The following is a 21,729-nucleotide window of genomic DNA, read 5'->3' as shown; positions in this document are numbered from 1 at the left end:
GGAGGGTTTGTGCTTCAAACATCCCATAATCGAGAGAACTCCAGTCAAATGTGCAGTTGGTTTTGGTAGCTTTATAAAATAACAAAAAATATATATACACAACATCATAAACACATAGTTTATCTGGTGTGACATACTGGACACGTAACAACAAATAGTTTTCAAGTACTTAAAAAGATGCGAGAGAGGGGGAAAACAGTACTTTGATCCTGTGTAGAATATCGTATGGCACAAGTTTTAAATCAAGGAAGAGAAATATCGGTAAAGTATTATTATAAACGGGATGCTACAAAAGCTTGTACTAACAAAGACCACGTAAACCTGAGAAATGTCGTAGGTAAAGCAAGGCAGAGTCTATTAACAGGAGTATCTCGACTAAATGCATCATGTGGAAGGAGAGTGGAGTCCACTATGCCCACCCCCCCTCCGCATGGTCTTCACATTTCTAATGAACCAATATGTTTTCATTAAAATAATACGTTTCTACAAAATGTACATTCTGTTGCCGATAGTCATGGTTAAACCCATAAAACTGTACACATCTGTTCTCATTGCTAACAGTGACTGGAAATATGACATAAAAATGACAACACTGAGGTCGCGGGTGGCGGGATTCTAACTGTTCCATCAAAAAAAGAAAGGAAAAAAAAAAAAGGCAGCCCTTAGAGAGATCTGATCCGTGTTCTCTAATCTGAAATGTTTGAGCCGGAACTTCAGCATGATTCAGTGTCGGGCCAACGCACGAGGAGGCTGTTTTAAAAACAGTGAGGTCGATTCAGCAGTCTGAGTACAAAAGGGTCTCTACTGTTGTTTACATGTGTGTGTGTGTGTGTGTGTGTGTGTGTGTGTGATGGAATGCAGTGACAGGAGCCTTCTTGGGGCAGGCAGACGTACGCATGCTTCAGGCATACGTGTGAACAGCGGAGAGTCCGAATTCTCTTGAAGAGTCGAGGGAAGAACGTCAGGTGGGTTTTCGCTTCATCGCTATAGCAACTCTATAGCCGCCGTTGATTAAAAACAGTATACAAGAAGAAACATTCTCCATCTTTGGGGATCCGAATCCAGGATCAAAGTTTTCATCTCCGTTTTAAAAAAGAAAGGTGTCCACGTGTGCTATGTAAAGTACAGCGGTTCTTTTCCTTTGGGATTTCATTCAAACGATGACGGTCAGACTTGAACAGCGTTTCGAGGGGGATGAGGTAATGCGTCAGCAACGCGTGGCGAGTAGCGTCGCCCCTGCGCGGCGCGAGTCAGCGTGCGCGCGCGTATTCCTCTGGGGCTTATTGCTCGGGGTCTGGGGGAGGGACGGGCTCCTCTTAGAGTTTGCCTTGCTTCAGCCTCTCGATGTGATGGCACAGCTTCAGTGCGGGCCCCAGTTTCAGACCCATATATTTCATAATCATGTCGCTGCGCAGGAGCATCAGAGCTTTTCCATCGATCTCCTGCAGAGACAAAGAACGAGACGCGTCGTGTCAAACTGCTGCGAAGAGCGGAGGAGAAAGAAAGGTGGAAGAGGAGCAGCTGCCAAAACGAAGAGCCGATCCCGGCTTTTTAGTGGACTCACGTGTTTCCTGAACAGCTCGGCGTGTGGCGCTAACGCGGTGGGGTCGGCGTCTCGCACAAACTGCATCACCTCATCGATGGACCAGGAGGAAGGGTTCTTACCGGGCAGCTGTGCACCGTCTCGCTCCGACACAAGAGACTCGGGGCCCGTGGTCGAGCTGGCGGCTAACGGAGCAGCACACACGCATAAGGTCAACACACAGGGCAGCGGCGCACGTGCACAGATCACCAGAGCGGGAGCCGACCTTCTACTCTTCTGTGAGGCTGCGTGGCGCTGAGCTCGGTGGGGTTGGAGGCGAGCCGGCGAATGGGCGCGCTGCTGCCGGTAGAGTGGTAGAGGCTGTTGACCTTAGAGTGGTACTCAGAAGAGCTGCGTAGTGTTTGGGGTCGAGGGGTCATGGAGTTGGAGGCGGAGTCCATGTAGCGCTGCTCCTTCATGAGAACGTTCTCTTCATGAGGCAGCGTCTCTGCTGGAAACAGAAAGAGCGCGGCCGCCGTTCAAAAGCCGCTCTTCGGAAAAGAATCGCGCCGGCTGGGTCGCGAACCAACCCGCTAAAGAGAGAACCGTCGAACGCCGGCGTGGCCCTAAAATTAGCCGTCGTTTTCAGGGCAGTAACCGCCGCTTTGCTGCTGCTCTCTTTAGAACGCGCGGGGCTGATTGTTTCTGGATCACAGCGAGCCGGTGGCTCTGATTTTGCTAGGGTAGCCGAACGCTGTACCTTCTGAAGGGTGAGCTTCAGCACGCAGATGTTTAGGTGAAAGAGGGGCCGCGTACGGGGGAGACACACCAGACAGACTTCGCTTACTGCCCCGAATCAGAGAAGGAGTGTCCAACGCCTCCTCTTTCACTAAAAACACGAGAAGGCGAGAAATGAGACGTGTGTTAAAAAGGCTCCCCGCGGACGGACGCGGGTTCTTACCCGACTTGGTCCTGTCGTAGGCGGCGTAGTGGCTGAACGGCTGGCTGCTGAAAAGGTTGTCGCACTGCAGGTGACGGCACATCATCTCCAGGAAGCGGAGTACAAACGAGGCGCTGGAGGCTGCGGGGAGTTTGACCACGCGCACTCCGCCGTCTGTTCTCACTGCAGCCAAACACAGAAGGTTTTAGGTTTCCAGGCTCGTCCAATGAGCGCGGAGCGTCCGCAGCTTCTACCTCTGACCGCCTCTCCTCCTCCCGAGTGGGTCTGCAGAGCGCTGAGCAGGATTTTAGGCTGGTACGCGGAGTCTATGCACGACTGGACCACCTGCTGCAGCACTTTGTTGACTGGGCCCGGTCCAAAGTGGTCCGGCAGATGCTGCATCTGCTTCCTGTCCAGGTGGGGGCCGCAGTTTCCGTGTTTATTCACGTATACGCAAACTGCACGTGGGACAGAGAGCACGCCGGTTCACGGTGGCTTCAAATCGTGCAAAACACAAAATGTGCGGCCAGGTGAGCAAGTGTGGGTCCGAACCTGTCGAAACCACAGAGTTGTGGCCCAGAGGACCTTCGCGAGGGACCTGGATGCTGGGCACCTGCGCCGGGCTTTGGAGAATCTTGGGCTTTCTCTGGAAAATGGGATTTGGAGGATAAAATAGAAACCCATCCAGGTTCAAACGGGTTTGTTCTGCTGGGTCTCACCTTGCTTCCAGGTTTGGGGCCTCTCTTCTTATGCGGCCTCGGGACCAGCTGATGGTTATCGGGGATCGCCCCGTGCACAGCCGCCGCCTCTGCCACAGCTTTGAGCAGAGCGATGGTCTCACTCTTGGGCCGCCGGCCTCTGACTCCCTTTCTGACTGGCAGAGGGGGCAGAGGGTTGGGGAGTCTGTAGGGCGGCTGCATGGAACGCCTGTTGGGCTTGGAGGGCGACACTGGGAGAATCTGCAGGTGCTTCGGGAGGGTAACTACAGGGGAAACAACTTATTATGACTCAAGAGAATACACAACGCATATAATGACAGAAAATGTGCTTTTGTTTCTTTAATAGCGTAATTAGACGTTGAAGCGTCACCACGCTTCCTAAGCCCGCCTGTGCTGCCACCTAGCGGCCGACACTCACCACTGTTTCCCGGAGGCTGGAGGCTGTGCTTGGTGAGAGAGCACCAGCCCACAGGGAAGATGTCGCGGGAGTCGTACTTGCACCAGTAGTCAAAGGCGCCCCGCCAGCCATCAAACATGATAAAAACTTCATCCCCCTTCACTTCTCCGATGGTGGCGGGGCAGATGAGGTATGGGTTCTTCTTGTCTACGGCCTCCAGCTTCATGCCTGGCTTAAAGTTGTTCTGAGACGGCCTGATGGGCTCCTGAAGAGAGGGGAGAATCTTCAGTGCGGCTGCCTGAATCCATCACACATGTGTTTCCAAGCAGCGCATACCTTTTTGAAGGCGGTTGCTGGCGCCATCTCTGCTCCATTTAAGGTCCTCAGCAGAAACATCGGCCACGAGGAGGCGTTCATCCGAAATCCTTCAAGAAAAAGACACAACGATGACAGTATATTACCAAAAGTATGTCAGCGGGCCCAAATCCTGCCTCCTCCGGCTCTCTCACCCAGCGGGGGCTGCAGCATGTCTCCGTTTTTCTCACAGGTTCCGATGGGCTGGATATCTGAAGAGTCCACCAGCCTCCAGAAGTCATTGCTGTTGTCGCTTCCATCCAGTCGCAGACGCAGACGCACTCCGGTCAGACCCATCACAGTGGCGATGCACACTGAAGTGGAGTTTCGTGGGTCGTGGGCCTCCAGTTTCATCCCCACCTTGAAGTCATTGGAGGGTGGGATTCTAGCCTGTAGGGAAAGAAAGGATTAAAAACAATGTTCTTTAACGTCTAATGCTCGTTTATCATTTTAACAAGCCGCTAACCTGGCGAAAACAACTCGGTGGAGCTGGTATAGACGACGTTTCCTTTAGGTAATCTTCCCAGCTGAACGCGTCTGAAGGAAAAGGAGAAACTGTTGAAACATTCCGAGCGCCGTAGGAACTATTAAATCTTCAAAAGAGATCGCCAAGCCCAGAAAATTCCATTGCTCTCAAACTAAAAACACTCAGATCATATGTGAGACCTTCAGAAAGACAGTAGGTGGATAAAATAGTGATATGGAGCTCTCAAAAAGACAAATATGAGATGAGACTGATACTCCGACTGATGGAGTGTTCACCAAACTGCACCTGTGGCTGGAATCGTCCTTCCAGGTTTGTCCTTCTTGCCATCTTTCTGATCTACAAATTGGAATAAAAATAGGTAAAATACTTGAAAGGAGAAAAACCTGGCAGCCAGGCCCACACAAAGAGTACAAACACATTAAGAAAATCTTAAAAAAGGCACTTCAAATAGTCAACGGCTCCGCCAACATCAGACCCTCCGTTCGATCTCTTCTGAGCAACAATTACGCCTCATCACGTTATAATTATCTTTGTGGAGAGATCTTGCATGGTTTTACTTGAACACAGGTCTTAGCCTGGAAGCTGCCGCTAATTATGGAGGTCTGAAGACCAGACTTATCACAGATCACACAAAAACATCTAATTAGGACCTCTGGAAGGCATTCAGTCACTTCTTGAACAATGAACACAGTTAACACCATCCAGCCCTGGTTCACACTGCGCACACACACACACACACACACACACAGACAGGGGCATTTTTACAAAGAGTGTGGGAAGAGCACCAATTCTTAGCAGTAATAAATAGATTTTCAGGATAGGGCGTTCCACAGATAAACCCATATAATCTAAGCAGAGCTCTACAATCAAACACATTTATTTGCTGTTGCTGTGACTGGAAAAGGGAAGTAGATGAATGACGTGGAATTACACAAAGGTGTTCTTGCCTTTTACTGGAGTTTTCCCCATCGTGGATGACGACCAGTGCTGTCACTTAGAATGAAGAAACCTGGCTGTGCTTCTGTGCCAGTGTAGATTTGACCTGCAAGGACCCACAGAACCAATAGATCAACATTAAATAGAATCACTCCTTCAGGACATATAAGTGCTTAAAAATAGAGTGGAGGATATTTACTGGATTGTGTCCAACAGTATGTGATGGTATACAGCAAAAATCTTGGTTTTAAATGCTGCACACGTGGTTTGGCAATAACTTTTCAGCTCTAATCAGTTCAAGACTTCCTGCTATTTTACTTTACATGTAATTTCTGCTTTTTTACAACATTGTGAAATTGCTCCATTGGTCTGAGAACACCCCCCCCCAGGTAATCTGCCTCTGTACACAACTAATTACACACTTTAAAACCGAAATCTAATTGAATAACTAAATACATGCGTGAGGATGTCTATTGGCTTCCTGTTAAATGTGACACAGATTACGCAAACAGCTGTGGAAATTTGATACAGAGCGGCAGGAGTTTGACAACAACAAGATAATGACGGTAAACTCCTCCTGTCAAATATTTTGACTTATGCCGTCAGTCATTCCGAGCGTGCTAAACCTTGGCCTGTAAGGTATTTGTTGGTCATGATGTGTTCATTCTGCTGAACTTCCCGTTGGGCTGAGCCTGTTTGGACTACAGGACATCCAAATAAAACAAGACATCACTCTGAAACGTTTCACAATAACCACAGATTCCACAGTCGACTGAGTGAGAAGGCCGAGACACACGTTGCATCGCACCTTTCTTCAATATCGTGAGAATATTTGTTCCCCGAACCCTAATTTAAAGCCTTGTTATCTATGATAGCGTCTAATTCTGATACTCCTAATACCAGTATGTACAGTATTAATATGATGGCAGTAATAACCTGTTTGCTACACTATCACGGATCCTCACTAGATGTGCAAACAATAAGCCAGAGTTATACAACAGTCGTATATGGTAAATTATGATACGTGTGGTAGAAATTATACAGCTGCACAAGATCCGTAAACCCCGGCAGGACAGGAGCAGATATATGGTTGGGAAACATGACTCCTGAAGAGTAAAAGAAAGATGCAGCGTTAATTTAAAGCACAAACACTCGACTAGACCATGCTGGGAGCTTCAGAGTTGGCAGCATTTGCTTATTATTACAGATAAGAAGGCGCACTGTGGAGCAGGAGCAGGTTATTACTGATGGCTGTTGTGTCTGCTGGATATCAGGGTTGGGATTCTGAAGGCTGGAAGTGGGTCTGGAAGCAAAAACAGCGAAGGAAAGGGAGCAAAGCAAAGCAAAAGCAGCCCAGGGAAGCGGGGGCTTCAGAACTGGAGCGTGCTGGACATGATGCCGCCACTTTCCGACTCGGGAAGAACACAGCGGGAGTCCCCTCGGTGGACAGGGGGACACGGGACATTTCCAGTAATGGACACTCCCACAGAGACCGAGGCTGTAACATGGTGGGGCTTCTGGAATGGGACTGCCCCACCGTTAAACTTAACCTACCCGCAGCTCAGGGCTGATAAATCGCCGACATGACGCGATGGAGTCGGGGGCAGAAACGGGGCAAGAACAGCGGGGGAAACTTAGAAAAACATGAGGTGACCATTGGCAGGAGCAGCGCCAGCTAACCCGTGAACAATCGCGGTAAAAATTAGCTTTTCGGGGTCCTACTAAGGCGTCATAAATCTTACATTACGGCTTCAAGCGACGGATTTGGTGTTTGGCAACGAGCACGCGTAATAATAGTGCACAGTAACTATCAATGGAGATGACGCCACATCGGGCAATTCTATCTGCCCACGTCTCTCTTTTTTACCCGGGCTAACATAACGTTCCACAACAATATAAACTGTTAGCTGGCCACATTTCGCCCCTGAATCCTTTTTAAACCTCGGTTGGGAACATTTAGGGGGGAAAGGAAATTTAATGCAGCCTCTACTTAGTTTTTGTTATGACGTTGCACTTCGAGCTGGATTATTCGCACAAATAGAGCATCTGACGTGTAACGTTCGGCTATTCCAGGTAATAGTCCGGACCCCGTGTTGACAACCGGGATGGCTTGATTCGCTAACCACCGCTGCTGGCTAATAACCAGGCTGGCTAACGTTAGCTCTGACCTGGACCCGCAGCACTTTCCTCCATTTTACCGAAGGTGATAAAACAAAACTCGACTCATAGACCTCCGGCGCACAGTCTACATCGGTTACTCTAAAGAATACTTACAAGTATCGCCCTTTTTGAGTGAGGATCCAGACACTTTTCTCTAATCGTCAGCTGCCATTTTTCACGAATATAGTGTATTACACGCATGTATTTTACCTCAAAGATAGAATTATATATTGAGAACTAACTGCCAAGCCCACCAGAAAGGCTGGGCCGTGTGGAACAACGAGCCAATTAACGCTCGTGATACTCCCATAAATAGCCAATCAGGCGCGGTTTTACTTGTTTTGTCCAATGGGAGGCTGAGATACTGAAGTGTGACTCGAGTTTCTAGACCAAACTACGAGTGATTCATCTTTACATTTTTACTTCTTTGCACAGTTTTAACCATGCACCGCGGCTTTAGAAAACTCAAATTCAAATTTATTGAAGCACATGAATTACAAAATAAAACGGGTGAAAAAAATCCCGAAATTAATACTGTGTATTATACAAAAAAAGCGTAACTTGTAATTATTATTGCTTCCAGTGTATCGATATTATTTTATAAAACGTATATATTTAAATACAATAATGCATTTAATACTATCAACCAACTGCGAAAAAAATGTAAAAACTGGGTTACATACGTTAAAAAACATATGAAAGAAACATAACATTTCTATGTATTTCACCAAAATGAGTCAGAGCTTGAGTCACAATTCCTTTCTTATGCGATACTGATATTTCCACCACCTACAGCTTTCCTATAGGGGCTGTTTCACACCCCAGGTCAGATTTAATTGATAATCAATTATAAAACAGCGGAAAACAGCATTGGGATAACATACCGAAACATTAGCCGGACATAGACTAATGTCCAAAAGAATGTCTTTAAAAAACAAAAACTAATAATAATAATGATTCATGTGGCCTTATGTCACCCTTTGTCATCCAGAAATGCTCTCCTGGTCTTAGAATAGAAAATAAAACTAGTAATTAGTTGTAACAACAAATAGATTTTGACATCTGCAGTTCAGTGAATGTGCTGCCAAATTGTAGAATGGAGTTGGAGAAATCCCTACACCCAACTTCACCATGTTTATTTAGGGAGAAGATAATGCTCAAGTCTGAAATAAACAATGTATTTACTACCTCTACACTTGTTAACAATAAAAAGAGCACAGATCTCCAACAACTAACTAATTTCCCCACATATAGCGACAGACCCGTGGAATATAGGCAACCTACAAGGTTAGATAACAGTAGGTTGTTTTACAGTCATTCGTCTGTTTGGTCCATTAACAATATTTTATTAAAATCTGTTCTAAAGTTTTTGAATTATTTTGTTCACAAACACAAAGGCTGTCACATAACCTCCCCAGTGGAGGTCAAGTCACAGATTATTATTGTAAAACACTGAACAGTGATTAAATCTATTATATTCTTATCTAAATATTATAATCTTATCTAAATATTCTTGCGTTACCTGTACCTTTTCACTTTTTAAAGACTGACACCCAGATTAATTTGGTGGTTTAAATGACCTTCTACTAAATGCTGGCTGAAGCGAAGCCCTCGTTACTTCCACAGGACATTGAGGAAGTTCATCACAGGTTCATCGCAAGGTTGGAGAGTGAAACTGTATTTATCTAAGATGTCGATGCTCATAGGGGAACTTGATGAATGTTGCCTGATTTGGGGAAATTCAGATGAGTGCGTCCTCAGCACCAAATATAATTATATATGCATATCAAACATAATTATATATGCATATCAAACATAATTACATATGCATATGAAAATATATTTTACACGCGATTAAATACTCAATGGTAAAAGTTGTATCAGTGTAATATCGCAAATCAGTTCGATCAAGTTCAGATGTTTTTTTTCCATAAGATGTGTCTGCATTAGCAGAAGTTTTCAATGAGCCGACATGCTTCCATCCTCTCGCACACCCTTGCAGGGCTCTTCCTCTGGGTGGCAGCCTGCTTCTACTGCACACGAACCAACTCTCCTCACGATCGCAGCGTTTCGGTGCAACTCCTGTTGGAAACGAAAATAGGTGACGCTCTCATTTTATTCAGGGTTTATTTAAAAATAAATAAATAAACAGATAGATTTCCTCATATGTGTGGGTGTGTGTGCATTTACTTAGTTTTGATCACAATTATCAAAGAACACATTGTTATATTGTATTCAGTTTATTAATCCGAATGATAGTGTCGTTGAAGTTATGTGCTTAATTAAGGAAAGATGGCCGTTTTTCACCTATTGAATGTAAAATACTTTGTCTAAGACAATGAGAAAGAGTACAATTCGTTCACCTGTAGGTAGATTGTTGCGTAGGCAACATTTTTCTTTTAAAAAAACAAAAAACAGTTTAGTCAACATTGCTGGGGTACACGGTTGTTGTACATTTTGCCACGTCTTTTATAAGGATAAGCATACTATTGCTGTCTTATTGGCATGCAGCTTATTTTCTGTGTGTGTATGTGTGTGTGAATTATGTAATTGAGAAATTAGAACAATATCCGACCTCATACGAATAAACCTTCACACCGCAACAGTTTCCCCCGCTGGTCGCAGATCTACTCTGATTGGTCCGAATGAAGGGGGCGTGTCACTAAGGTAGCGCAGCGAGCGATCCCATTCGTCGATGATACGTCAATCAAACTGTTGCCTGGCGATCTGCTTCCAGCTTGTCAAACGCACGATCCAGTTACTGGAGCTGCGTGCTGCAATGAAAATATCTCCGTCGGTGGGTGGATATATCGGCCCGTTTCCATCATTTCTACTAACCACTGACTGAGTGAGTAGTTTATTTAACCGTTCTGAATCCATTATCCTCTAACTCCTTATAAATGTCCTCTTCAAGCTCCCCAGACAGGTACCGTCACAAGCTTGACGCTTGTTTGCTTTTGGGTTGTTTTGTGTGTGTGAAATGTAATGCCTTGAAATATTACATTTTGTGACAAAGGCTTGAAAAAACTAGCTTAGTAATTAATTACCCGAGTTCCGTCCAGGTTAGGTGTAAATGTTAATATGAGACACTTTGTGCCAAGTTGGGGTGACTGTATATTTGACTTGTTGGATTTGCTGCTGTTGTGCATCGAAAATATGTGGGATACAATCATTCTGTGGGCAGTGGTAACACGCACACACACACACACACACACGCATGCACGCACATACACACGAACACACTTATTTGATAGCAATTTGACTGTGTAATTTGCTGCTGGACAAGATTTGACAACTACTGAACTAACAGCAGCAAATGTATATACCATATAACAGGTAATACCTGTTTTAGTAAAAGGAAATGTGTTAATAATAAGTCTTAATATTGGGCAGCTGTTGTGGTTTTTAGTGCATTTAATGGTAAACACCGCCCTGGAACTGACGACAGTGCACCAGTCATATGTGGAGCTGTAAAGGACCTATATGAATTCCTCACAGTGTGGCCATTAAAAAGCATGAGTCATTCTGTTTATGGCGAGAAAGTATGCGATCCTCATCTTCGTTCTTTATAGACTGTGGGTTTTACTACCCAACCCAGGCAGTTTTCGTCAATTCTTGGAAACAACAAGATTCTGTCCCTTGCATGTAGGATGTGGAATGAGGAGAGGGTGGACACTTGTGTTTTCGTAAGATGGCCCGAGGCATTTTCTCTCTGGCATTTGGTGATAATCTTTAAGTCTGGTATCATCTTCCCTGACTTTACCCACGCTTGCTATCAGTTTACCTCTGTGGATGGTGTTTGGCTGACTAAGATAAAGGAGTAATAGACCACACAGCAGCTTCGAGCACTCAGGGAGACAGAGTTTATTTTGGTGCTGAGGTTTTGCATACTGATGAGCAGCTCCTGTGCCCACAGCACCGTAGGAGACCGCGAGTGTGAGTAGGCTACGTAGCTCCTTGGTATCTGGAGTCTTATCTGATTCAACAAGAATAAAAAGTGTGTGCATGTGTGTGTGTGTGTGTGCGTGTGTGTGTGGATGGCAGCGGAGACGCTTTGATCCTGTTAAAAGATGGAGTGGTGCTGTTTTTCCTAAAAGTTGCACCAAGCTTCTTTTCAAGGCTGACAAATAATCCTTTATGATCTGGATTTGTCACACAGCCTCTTGCAGGTGTTTACATTAAGACTTCCTGTAAATAGGAGGATGCAGGGGTGGCACCAGCGGGACGACTCAAACAAAGACTGACACCCGCAGCAGATTTTACATTGTATCATCAATAAAATTAGAATTTAGGCGCCTTTTGTACCTTTGTGCAGGTAAGAACGAGCCAAGGAAGCAATCATGTGTTGGACATTATGGCTTACATCTGGCGCAAGTCCCTCAGGAGCCAGCAGCTCGGGGCCCCCTCATGCCATCCTGTAGCCGGACCCCCTGTGCCTGAGCCACCTCATTCGACAATCCTTTTGACTTCATGAAGAACCCCAACATCGGTGATGTGATGAATAAATTTGAAGTCCTTGGGATCGTGGGTGAAGGTAAGTGTTTCCCGCCCCTGCAAACTGGCCCCAGAGTTTCCTGAGAGAACAGAGTGGTGCTTTCACCCCGCTTTGTTATGCCCAACACACTACAGAAGATGCCCAAGGTCAGATTCTTATTGGTGTCATTAAAACATTGGTCAGCAGCAACGTTAGCGCGGCGTCTTTCGTATTTATTTTTCAGCTTTTCTCAACACTCTTTTCTTAAAAGCCTCAGTTGATACAAAGGCAAAGGCCCTGAGGTGTAGCTACCCCCTTGTCCTAGTTCCACCCTCTGAGTCCCACATTATAGGCATTTTATAGTGCATGTAAACGGCGGCTTGATGGATTTTGAAGACTTACAGAGGCTCCTGCCTTAGGATGAGCTGGTCTTAAAGAAAGTGACATCTAAACTCACTTATGTGGCTCAGTCACATGCTGTTGCAGACCCGCGCCATCAAACGCACCACGTAATCCAGCATTATGGATTTGACCTCAACGAACCTGCGGTCAGCCGATTTCATCAATCATTCTGAACTGTTTAAACATGCTGGACATACACAGAAGCTTAAGAGCTAATGCGGTTCTGAACTTTTTGGGTTTTTTTTTCCTTCATAGTTTATATATTTAACCATGTTATTATACACTTTATGGTCCCACAGTCAGTTGGTCTGTTAAGCTGAAGAACAAGAACATGTGTTGTGCCTAATATATGGATCTATATTAAATTAGCTTTTTGACAATAGTCTGGCAACGTGTTGGTGTAAGGACATGGAGCAATTCATCATATGCATGTCCAGCTTGAACCCTGAGGCGCGTGTGTGTGTGTGTGTGTGTGTGTGTGTGTGTGTGTGTGTGAGACTGATTGCCAGGGTCGATAACATCAGAAGTTCATTAGCTTGCCAACACTTGTGTCCTACTTTCCGAGCCACCTGTCCTTTCTTATTGGCAGATGACTTATCTAATTCATGGGAACATATGGGATGCATTTTGATAAAAAATCCTCTTAAAAAACTCCTTTACTTCATCAAAAAGTCATGAAATTAAATTGCTGTAGCCTCTTGTCTGGCTGTAGTTGGGCAGGACACTAGATACCCCACTTGCCCGTCCTGTGTGATGGAGGGTATTTCATGTAGCACTGCACTTGAGGCAAACGTGATGTTTGGAGGGCTCAGCATTGCTGTCGTGGCTAAAGTTGCCGTCTTTTTCAGGTGCTTACGGTGTTGTTTTGAAGTGTCGTCACAAGGTAAGATCTTTTTCCTTTTCACACAATCACATGAGACGCCATTTAGACTCGTCTCACCCATCTAAAACCCCACCAAAACATGGTTGGAGTTTATGACTTGTTCGTGGATTTTCATTCAACCTCATGTCCATGTGACTTTTGCTCGTAGTGATATTGATCTGACGTTGTATTCCACCCTGAACACTGGTGATGACACGCTGGATCACCAGTGCATTTAATGTTTGTCCAACACTGCAAATCTGACATATGAATTTATGTCCATATGTTTTCATGACATAGCCATTGCCAGAGGGCATTTTTCTGCGTGACGATAAGCGTGCTAAAACAAGCAAACATGTACGAAAAGCACTTGACACACACCTCAGCAAGAGCCTTGTCAGCTCGGTCCATTTAAGGATAAAGATGCAGCATAATTTGACAGCCGTCCAGCATGAATAGGAGAGACTAACCGCCTCCTACTTGCGCAGATACACAGTTGCTCTTCATTTGCCTTTAGTACGCTGCGAACTGCATCAGCGGCTCTATTTTATTTTGTTGCTCCGTCGGCCATGTTTCTAATGTGAGAAGTGGAAAAGACAACAGGCCAGGTGTGATGTGGAGCAAAGCGAGCAAAAAATACACACAGCTTTGTCGCTGGCTGGAGTCACGGCCCGTAATTACCGGCCCATCTCCCTCAGACCGATTGATCCTGGCAGCGAATGCAGCTGTGAATGCCGACGTGTCCATTTTTTACATCGATGGACCTAGGTTTGCTCGGCGCAACAGACGGGCAGGGGCTGCTGCTCTGTTTGTAACGTTGCGCCCGCTGTTTGTGTGAAAATCTGTCAGCGTCGTCACAATCACAAGAATCCATAATACGTGCAGAGGCGAGCGGCGTCTGAAGGTTTTGTCTGAGCAGTTGGTCGAGAATTAAATATAGATTTTTCAGCCAGAAGGATGTTGTTGAGAAATTCAGTTTTATAATCCACTAACAACAATGCTTTTCTTCCCCTTTTATTTCCTTTGGTGCATTGGCATTACATTAAGCCCACATGGCTTAATTTCACCTGTTTTAATATGCACTAGTACACAGAAAGAGAACCAACAATGGGGCTACTAACAAAACTTCACAATTGTATATTTCATTAGCACAGTTATTGAGCTCTGACCAGCTCCAGTTTGGAACAACTATGATGCATTTCAGTTACCGCGTGAAAAGCGGGAAGTATTCCCGCTAATGTGTGATACTTAGCAGTTTAGAGTCCCCTTGTGTGGTATTTTACATGTAATAACGGAGCGTCCTGCCAATACCAGACTCTTCTCCTCCATGTTGGATGACGCTAATGTGTGCCACATGTGATTAACCATGACTGTGCCTATTTCAATACCAGCATGTGTCTCCCTGCGTTACCAGCACTCTGACTGTTCACATCGCCCATGATGCCATGTGCAGCGCAGCAGCCTCACGCCATCGTGAATGCTGGCTTTTAAGTTGGGCTCTGGTAGTAGGCGGGATGGCGACTTTCACAATGACACACTCATGATCGTTTTCATTGCAGCACAGAGGCCAAAGGTCACGGTCAACCAGGACTGGTTTTAAACTCTGTCCCTAGTGTACAGGTATCTGTCGTTGCAGTGATGAAATATGTAGACAATGAGAAGCTTTGAATCTTAACAGAATATTTTACCCGTTAGCCTGATTTATTCTATCAGCAGCTTTCTGTGAGTATCTCTCCTCGTGGGCTACTGTCAGTTAACATGGAGTTTCAACAATTAACATTCTATTTCAAGATGTTAAGCGCTGCCCTGGCTTTTATAATGTGTTTGTTTACTGTGAAAACCTTATATTTGGTGCCCTTTTTTCGATTGATATGACAAAAACCACTTCTGCAACAAACATGTCACTAGCAACCTGAGGCGTAAGACAGGAAGTCTCCTCAGTCAGAACTTCAGTTCATTAAAGGAACAATCCGCCCACTCTAAGAACCTTTTATTTATATGTGACTTTAAAAAGCAATAGAAGGAGAGTTAGGCAGGGGATTGCCAGGACACCCTCCAATATTATTGAATATATACATAAACTACATAAAATAAAGATCTAATCAAATTTGCAACAATTAAGCGAACACTTGGTAGCTATGGCAACGCAGTGCCGTCATGGCCAGGTTGACAGGAGATGCTGTTCCCAACTGAGGTGGTTGCAGATGGTGTGCTGATTCTTTGGGTTTCAGAAGCCCCTTCGTGACCCTGATGAGGAATAAGAGACAGACGACTCGGCAGCTGCATTTGGATCATCTGGTAACTTTATAACTGAGCATATGAAAGCGGGAGAGGAGGAATTCGCTTTCTGCCAAACCATGTGGACCAGTGCCATCTGGGAGATATTGTATTGTCGGTTTGAATAAGCCAACGTGTTTTTTTTTTTCAAACTTGAATGCGCTGCATAATTACACGCGCATGCACAAGGACGCGGGCACCCAGTCACAAACGTGCGGCGCCACGTGTTGACTTACAAGGATTCATTGGCGCTGTGACAATGGGGAGGGAAGTCTTGGCTGACCTGGGGAAAAGGCTGTTGTTTGTAACAAGTGGCGCACACTCGCAGCTGCTCATGCCTGGGGGACAGTCTGATCACCGGAGGCACGCCCCTCAAATTGGTTTGTACAGTACATGTGTTTAACAGGATTAATTAGCCCCCAAAAAAAGACCCGAAGGCCAAACGTGCCCATCTGCAGTGGTTAAGTTTCACACTTTGGGAATTTGTTGATGAATTGGTGGGTGGTGAAATAAATGAACCAGTCATGGGCAGTGGTTTTTATTCTGTAATTATGCGCCTGTTGTTGCTAATTCAGCTCTGTTGCAGTTGCACTGCAAACGTTGTAATCTTTGTTGACGATACGTGTGTGTGTGTGTGTGAGAGAGTGTGTGTGAGTGTGTGTGAGTATCGGGAGAGGAATCCACCCTGTATGTTTGCTTCAGGTTGACCATGAGTTCACTGACATGTTAAAGGGCAGAGTTGGTCACATTAGCGAGACAACAATAAATGTGGCTTTATTGTTCCCGTGGCAACGTTGTTATTGAAAAACATACAACATTCTTCTCATGTCATTACAACTGGTAGGAATCTGAACCTGAACACTGGATACTTTATGTGAGCAAAGGTCAGCACTTTATCTTGTGTTTCTGTGTCACAGATGAGAATCTGTATATTTTTCCCTGTGTTTTCTGTATATAGTCTGTGGTTCTCACCCAATAAGCCTGATCCAAATGAGTATACTGCATTATATATGTTAAGAAAGATACAATAAAATAATTAAAAATCAAAGCATGTATGGGCTCTGGCTTTATCAGTGATTGGCCAGAACAATAAGACTTCCCACTCATCTGTGGGACCTGTTGACATACTATGGAAACGCTCTGATCTCTGGCTGATCCTTTCATCTGAAGTAAGTCAAACACAAAGACTCTCTAGTTGCTAATTTAAATCCTGGATAAACTTGCATGTGGCTTTAGCAAGTAGCAGTATGATAAATGCAGAAGAGGGATGGCAAACATAGCCAGGGGGAGTGTTTATTTAGGCACGAACACCTCTGAGGAATGCAGAAAAGGCGCAGCGATACCCTCTAGATTTCCCTGGTCACTATGACTACAGGAAGGTGAAACACTGACAGTGTCAGGCCTCTGCCTCCTCACTTCTCACTCATACGATTGGGAAAACAGCTTTACATTTGTATTCCTAAAGTCCTAAACGTCATAAGGAATGTGGCTATTTATAAAGCCGCCATCCATTTTCACATTGATCCATTTTCAAGTTCAAATTCAGTTCGCATCACTGAGAAAGCAAACAGCATGAAACTATCAGAGAAGGTTCCTTGTTTCACAGTTGCATATGACGCCTGCAGCACAGACGTCATGGCAGGTGTGTGTGTGTGTGTGTGTGTGAGGGCTCTTCTAAAAACCTTCCCAATGAAAACGACGAGTCCCACAGATGAGCTGTACACCATCTCCCCCCTATTTATCCCATCCCATGTTTGTTTTTGTTGACAGTCTGCAAGCTCATTACCACCTCACCGATTCGGCTTCATCGCATAGCGCATGAATGGATCCCATTAGCGTGTTGACAGTACAGAAATATTTTTCTTGGCTGCGCTGTAGTCTGTGAGCACACATACGTGATCTCACCAGCGAGTGCATCCTGGTTCAGCCATGCTGAATCCTCCCGTTTGTAGATGTTTTATCACAGGCGTCGAGAGAAAAGCTGGTGACCTTCTGTTAATTTCCCCTCATTGATCATTATCTAATGACTGCGCACGTACAGTGTGTGGTAGACGCCGACGCTCGTCTACGCGGATGCAAAGTTCCTCTGGTGAGAACTGCTGACAGCGCCATCATGGCGCAGGGTTGTGTCTTCCTGGCAGGGTTCACGCTCACAGAACCCCTGAGCACCGACGGCAGATGCCAGCACAGTGCCATCCCCACTAAACGTGCTCAGCCGAGGAAAAAGGCACAAATGTTTCTACGCTTTCCTCGTGAATGTTGCATGAGTTAGCGTGTTCTGCACATATGCTGCGGCGGCGGCTCCCCGGCTTCAGACACAGCTAGAAATGAGTTTCTACAAGCAGATTAGTGGTATTTTCTCCTTAAATAACCGCTGTATTTGACAATTAATTATAAAATTTAAATTATGGTTATTGATGGCTTTAAGTGCCTAATCGACAGAACACCCAACATGTCCACGTAGATCATTTAAACGTTACAGTTTGGATCAAGTGTTTTTGTTAATAAGGTGGTGTCTTACAACCATGTATCTCATTACAAACAATGTTGCTATTTTCAACGACATGCTGCCTTAAATAACTTGTGTAGCTCGACAACTGAACATGTTGCTGTTAGCACGATGCTGCACTGACTGCTGAGAGCTTGATAAGAGGATTGATGCACCCTGTGACTGAGCTACAGCCTGTATTGTAATCGAACTCATATCTAAAGAAAGGCTGCAGGCTGCAAGGGGCAGACACACGACAGAACTGGCTGTGGAGCGCCATAAAGGGGCTGTTTTTGACCTGGATACGAAGAAACAGTGGTCGCGATTGCTGGACGCACAACACCCCATGTGCTGTCCAACGTGGAAAAAAACACGTAACACCTGTTGTGATGCCAATAACTATGGTTTTCTGGGAATAACATAGCCCCAAACTACCGGTTCAGCTTCAAATCTCTTATATTTCTGTTCTGAGGGGTGGATTGATGTTTAATTTAATAATCCAACGTGTCGCTACACTGAAGAGTTCTGCTATCTGCTGGAAACACATTACATAATACTTGGACCGCTTCTGGCGGAGCCTTTGGTTTGTTAAATGCCCATAGCGCTCTGTGTTCCAGTGACTGGATTTAAAAAAGCTCTTTGCCATTTTAAGAGCACTTGTCGTACTGTCACACCTTAATCTATTGTTCTTAGTTTAGTTTAAATATACACTTTCCAAATAGTTTTATTCAAACATTGCTCCAACCTCATTTTGGAGTTGTGTGATTGCACTTTCTACTGAATTATACTTAAATTTGCCCTCATCCTACATTAGCTGAGTGGCTGTCAGTAACATCTAAATTTGTATAGAGGAGAGAAATAAATCTCCTCCCCCTCTTTGAAAGGAACAGTTATTTTTACACCAACTGATCAGAAACTGGGACAGGAGAGGAAAAGTACTTTCACACTGGTTTAAATGGGTCACCTTGAGTAGAGTTCTCCTCTATGTGGTCCGATCAGGAGCTGGAAAAAGCGAGGCAGATCAAAAGGGACAAATGCTTCTTGTTTGACGGCTGAAGCCATCGCTGTCCCCTGAGAGGTGAAGGATAGTTTAAGTCATCGGACTAAAGACCATCTCGTCACGAGTTTCAAGTCTTTGCATATAAGTTAAAAAAAAGGGTCCACACAAATGGCCCCTGTTTTTGAAATAATAATTAAAAACAACTTTGGGCTCTCCCAACTGTCTCCAATCTTTGTCACACTCACTCTTCCTGCCCCCCATTTTAACCACCGTGAGGTGGTAACGGACCCCGATGGATCCATCAGACTGGGACTGACTGTTACCGTTGCTAATTGATTCTGGAAATGATGGAATTGGAAATGACTTCCTAGCAGACTGCAAATGACTTTTAGTAGAGTCTTCTTCAAGTCTTTTAAGCAAAATTACGTGTTTAATGCAGTTAGCAAAGTACACTACTGACAATAATGCAGTTTCCCTTCTCTCCTTTAATAGTTTTTTGCTCCTTAAACTCCGATCCCGGCTGGAGTATCACAGGCAGTGCCGTCAGTGACCTGCAGGGATGTTGCCGCTGTAGCGTTTAACGCTAAAAGGTTTAAGTGCTGACTCAGCAGCTCTCTGTTGAGCGATACTCGCCAGGGCAGCAGAGAGAAGACTGTCACTGCAGAGACTGCTGCGTGTAAAAAAGACCCTCGGGATTTGCCCTTTGTTTTCAGTTTTCAGAAAGCTTTGATTTGATTAACAGATGTCCCTGAACGCACCGTTTCCCCGTCGCAGGTTGGCATCTCTGGCAAACAGCACTCCGCAATTTACCTTCTGTTTACCTCATTTTTCATCCAGATTGGATATAAATACCATTATGTTTACTGGACCTCTGACAATAATTCTCAATTTCCACGAAGCATTAGAGATTGACAGCGGTCACGAAATGAAATCCACGTTTGCGTCCAGGATGATATCTTTTGGTCCATCATCACATGTGAACTCCCAGAGAGTTTAATCCAACAGGCAACAAGTGAGAGCAGCTAGTTTCCAACACTGATGCCTGCAGACAGAGACATAAGGTCAACTGCTGTATTTACCTAAAGAAACAAAAACAAACGCAGGATATTTATCCCCGCGTCTGATGCCCCGGAGTCGTCTGTGGGGCTTTCATTTGAAGCTGAAATAACTGGAAGTGAAATTACCGGGTTAATGTGCTGTGAAGTAGAGCAAAGATTCCTGTCAGGCGAACTGAGGTGTCTGGAGTTGTAGTGGAGAACTTTGGTCATTATTTAGAGAAGGTATGATGAGGGTGCTGGTGTCCTAGAGGAAGAACAGTCTTGTTCTTCTCTTTGATGCCACATGGCATCTTTATTGTCCGTCAGATAAATCGGAGCTTCCTCCAGAGAGCCGAGACCACGGCCCTGAATCCACAATGAAGCCAACGAGACCTTGGTCTTTTATTTCAATCAGTTTCTTTAATTTGCTCCCTGCAGCCGTCCCCTGCTTCCTCTGCGGCTGTACCTCTGCATGTTTGCAGTGCTGCTGATGGAGCTGACTGCGCTGTGAGTCATCTCGTCTTCCTCTGTGCTGGGTCGACGCCTCACTGTTCGCTACCATCCACGTCGGAGTGGTGCGATGCTGCCTTTGGCTTCCTGAGAGGGGAAAACTGGAGCACAGCTCTGAGCCATCGGCAGAAATACCAGGCCTAACTAGGACATGATGAGAAACGGGGCTGTTGCTGGGGCGTTCTTTTACTTCATGTAGGCACGATCTGGTTTGTTTGCTCTCCTCCTCGCCTGTAAATACATTTTCTATATATTAGACACACATGTCATGAGGATGGTGAAAAAAGAGCTATAGTCAATATTTGGTTGTCATATTTACTCATTTACACAATCAATACTTGGGTTTAGTCGGTGTTCATGGCTGTTGTTGATTCATCCGTCAGTAGGATTAATCTGTAATGTGGTCTGGTCACACGTCCTTTCAACTTTGAAAAGTAGGCCAAATAGCTTCCTTCTGTGTGCGCCACAGTGTCCAACGGGTCTTTTCTTGGTCAATCGGATTTTTGAAAAAAGTCTCTGATGTCAGAATAAACTACTATATGTGTGTTTCACACAAGACATAACTGTCGCTGAGGAGTGGCGAAACACATTCAATCTTAACTCATCAACGACTAATCAACATTTTAGAACATTTCTATAATGTCAACATGTGTTTTGTTGGGCTGGAAAGGCGTCGTCCGTGTCCCTCTGGGTATGCTGACGGGGTGCTCCACCAGTATGGGGCCGGGGGCCATGTGCTAAGGGCTGCTCGTTCTCTGGAGCAGGAGCTTGGTTCCCCTGGCTGGCAGGAAGTCAGACCTGGTTCTGGTGCGTGTTGGACTCCAGCAGGGCTGCTTTTTGTAACCCATTCTGTCCATAATTTCTATAGACAGAATCTGTAGGTGAAGCCAGGAGTGGGAGGGAGTCCAGTTTGGGAACCACAGGGTTTCATCTCTGCTTTCTGCAGACGATGCTCTGCTGGTTGGCTCATTAAGGACCTTCAGCCTGTCCTGGAATGGGGGGGGGGGGGGGTCAGCGGAGTGTGAAGCAGATGGGACAGGAGAGGAGTCAGTTGAGATGGCTCGGGCACTTTTTCCGAATGCCCTCAGGTGGTGTTCCAGGCATGTCCAACCAGGAGGAGGCTCCAAATGAGACCAAGGGCACGCTGGAGAGACCGTGTCTCTC

The 21,729-nt window shown here is 45.3% G+C and overlaps 2 protein-coding genes across 11 annotated transcripts in view; one reads left to right on the top strand and one right to left on the bottom strand.

The window, feature by feature from the left end:
• Nucleotides 1-51: 51 nt before the first annotated feature.
• LOC130528802 (sex comb on midleg-like protein 2) lies at nucleotides 52-7,787 on the bottom strand. 4 transcript variants are annotated; one of them, XM_057038526.1, is made up of 15 exons: nucleotides 7,630-7,787; nucleotides 5,367-5,461; nucleotides 4,705-4,755; nucleotides 4,399-4,469; nucleotides 4,088-4,322; nucleotides 3,915-4,003; nucleotides 3,600-3,843; nucleotides 3,182-3,444; nucleotides 3,015-3,108; nucleotides 2,717-2,920; nucleotides 2,484-2,645; nucleotides 2,283-2,411; nucleotides 1,809-2,030; nucleotides 1,565-1,728; nucleotides 52-1,442 (listed from the first exon to the last, which is right to left on the bottom strand). In XM_057038526.1, exons 2-15 carry the CDS (start codon nucleotides 5,386-5,388, stop codon nucleotides 1,317-1,319), a joined length of 2,076 nt encoding a protein of 691 aa, XP_056894506.1. In that variant the 5' UTR covers nucleotides 5,389-5,461; nucleotides 7,630-7,787; the 3' UTR covers nucleotides 52-1,316. The 4 variants fall into 4 exon arrangements, with proteins under 4 accessions (XP_056894506.1, XP_056894504.1, XP_056894505.1 ...); XM_057038524.1 differs by having other exon boundaries at nucleotides 1,809-2,033; nucleotides 7,630-7,786; XM_057038525.1 differs by lacking the exon at nucleotides 7,630-7,787 and adding an exon at nucleotides 5,555-7,608 and having other exon boundaries at nucleotides 1,809-2,033.
• A 1,810-nt stretch (nucleotides 7,788-9,597) lies between these two features.
• LOC130528801 (cyclin-dependent kinase-like 5) overlaps nucleotides 9,598-21,729 on the top strand; it is a 25,133-nt gene continuing 13,001 nt past the window's right edge. For 4 of the 7 annotated variants that reach the window (XM_057038520.1, XM_057038521.1, XM_057038516.1 and 1 more), the window contains exons 1-3: nucleotides 10,225-10,363; nucleotides 11,831-12,049; nucleotides 13,240-13,274. In XM_057038520.1, the coding sequence (XP_056894500.1) occupies nucleotides 11,986-12,049; nucleotides 13,240-13,274 (99 nt within the window). In that variant the 5' untranslated portion in view covers nucleotides 10,225-10,363; nucleotides 11,831-11,985. Of the gene's footprint in view, nucleotides 9,617-10,224; nucleotides 10,442-11,830; nucleotides 12,050-13,239; nucleotides 13,275-21,729 lie in introns of those variants that run through there. The other 3 variants (XM_057038517.1, XM_057038519.1, XM_057038518.1) reach the window with 3 other exon arrangements.

Source organism: Takifugu flavidus, chromosome 7 (genome assembly GCF_003711565.1).
Source record: "Takifugu flavidus isolate HTHZ2018 chromosome 7, ASM371156v2, whole genome shotgun sequence".
NCBI lineage: Eukaryota > Metazoa > Chordata > Actinopteri > Tetraodontiformes > Tetraodontidae > Takifugu > Takifugu flavidus.
This window is presented reverse-complemented; position numbering and strand designations above follow the sequence as displayed.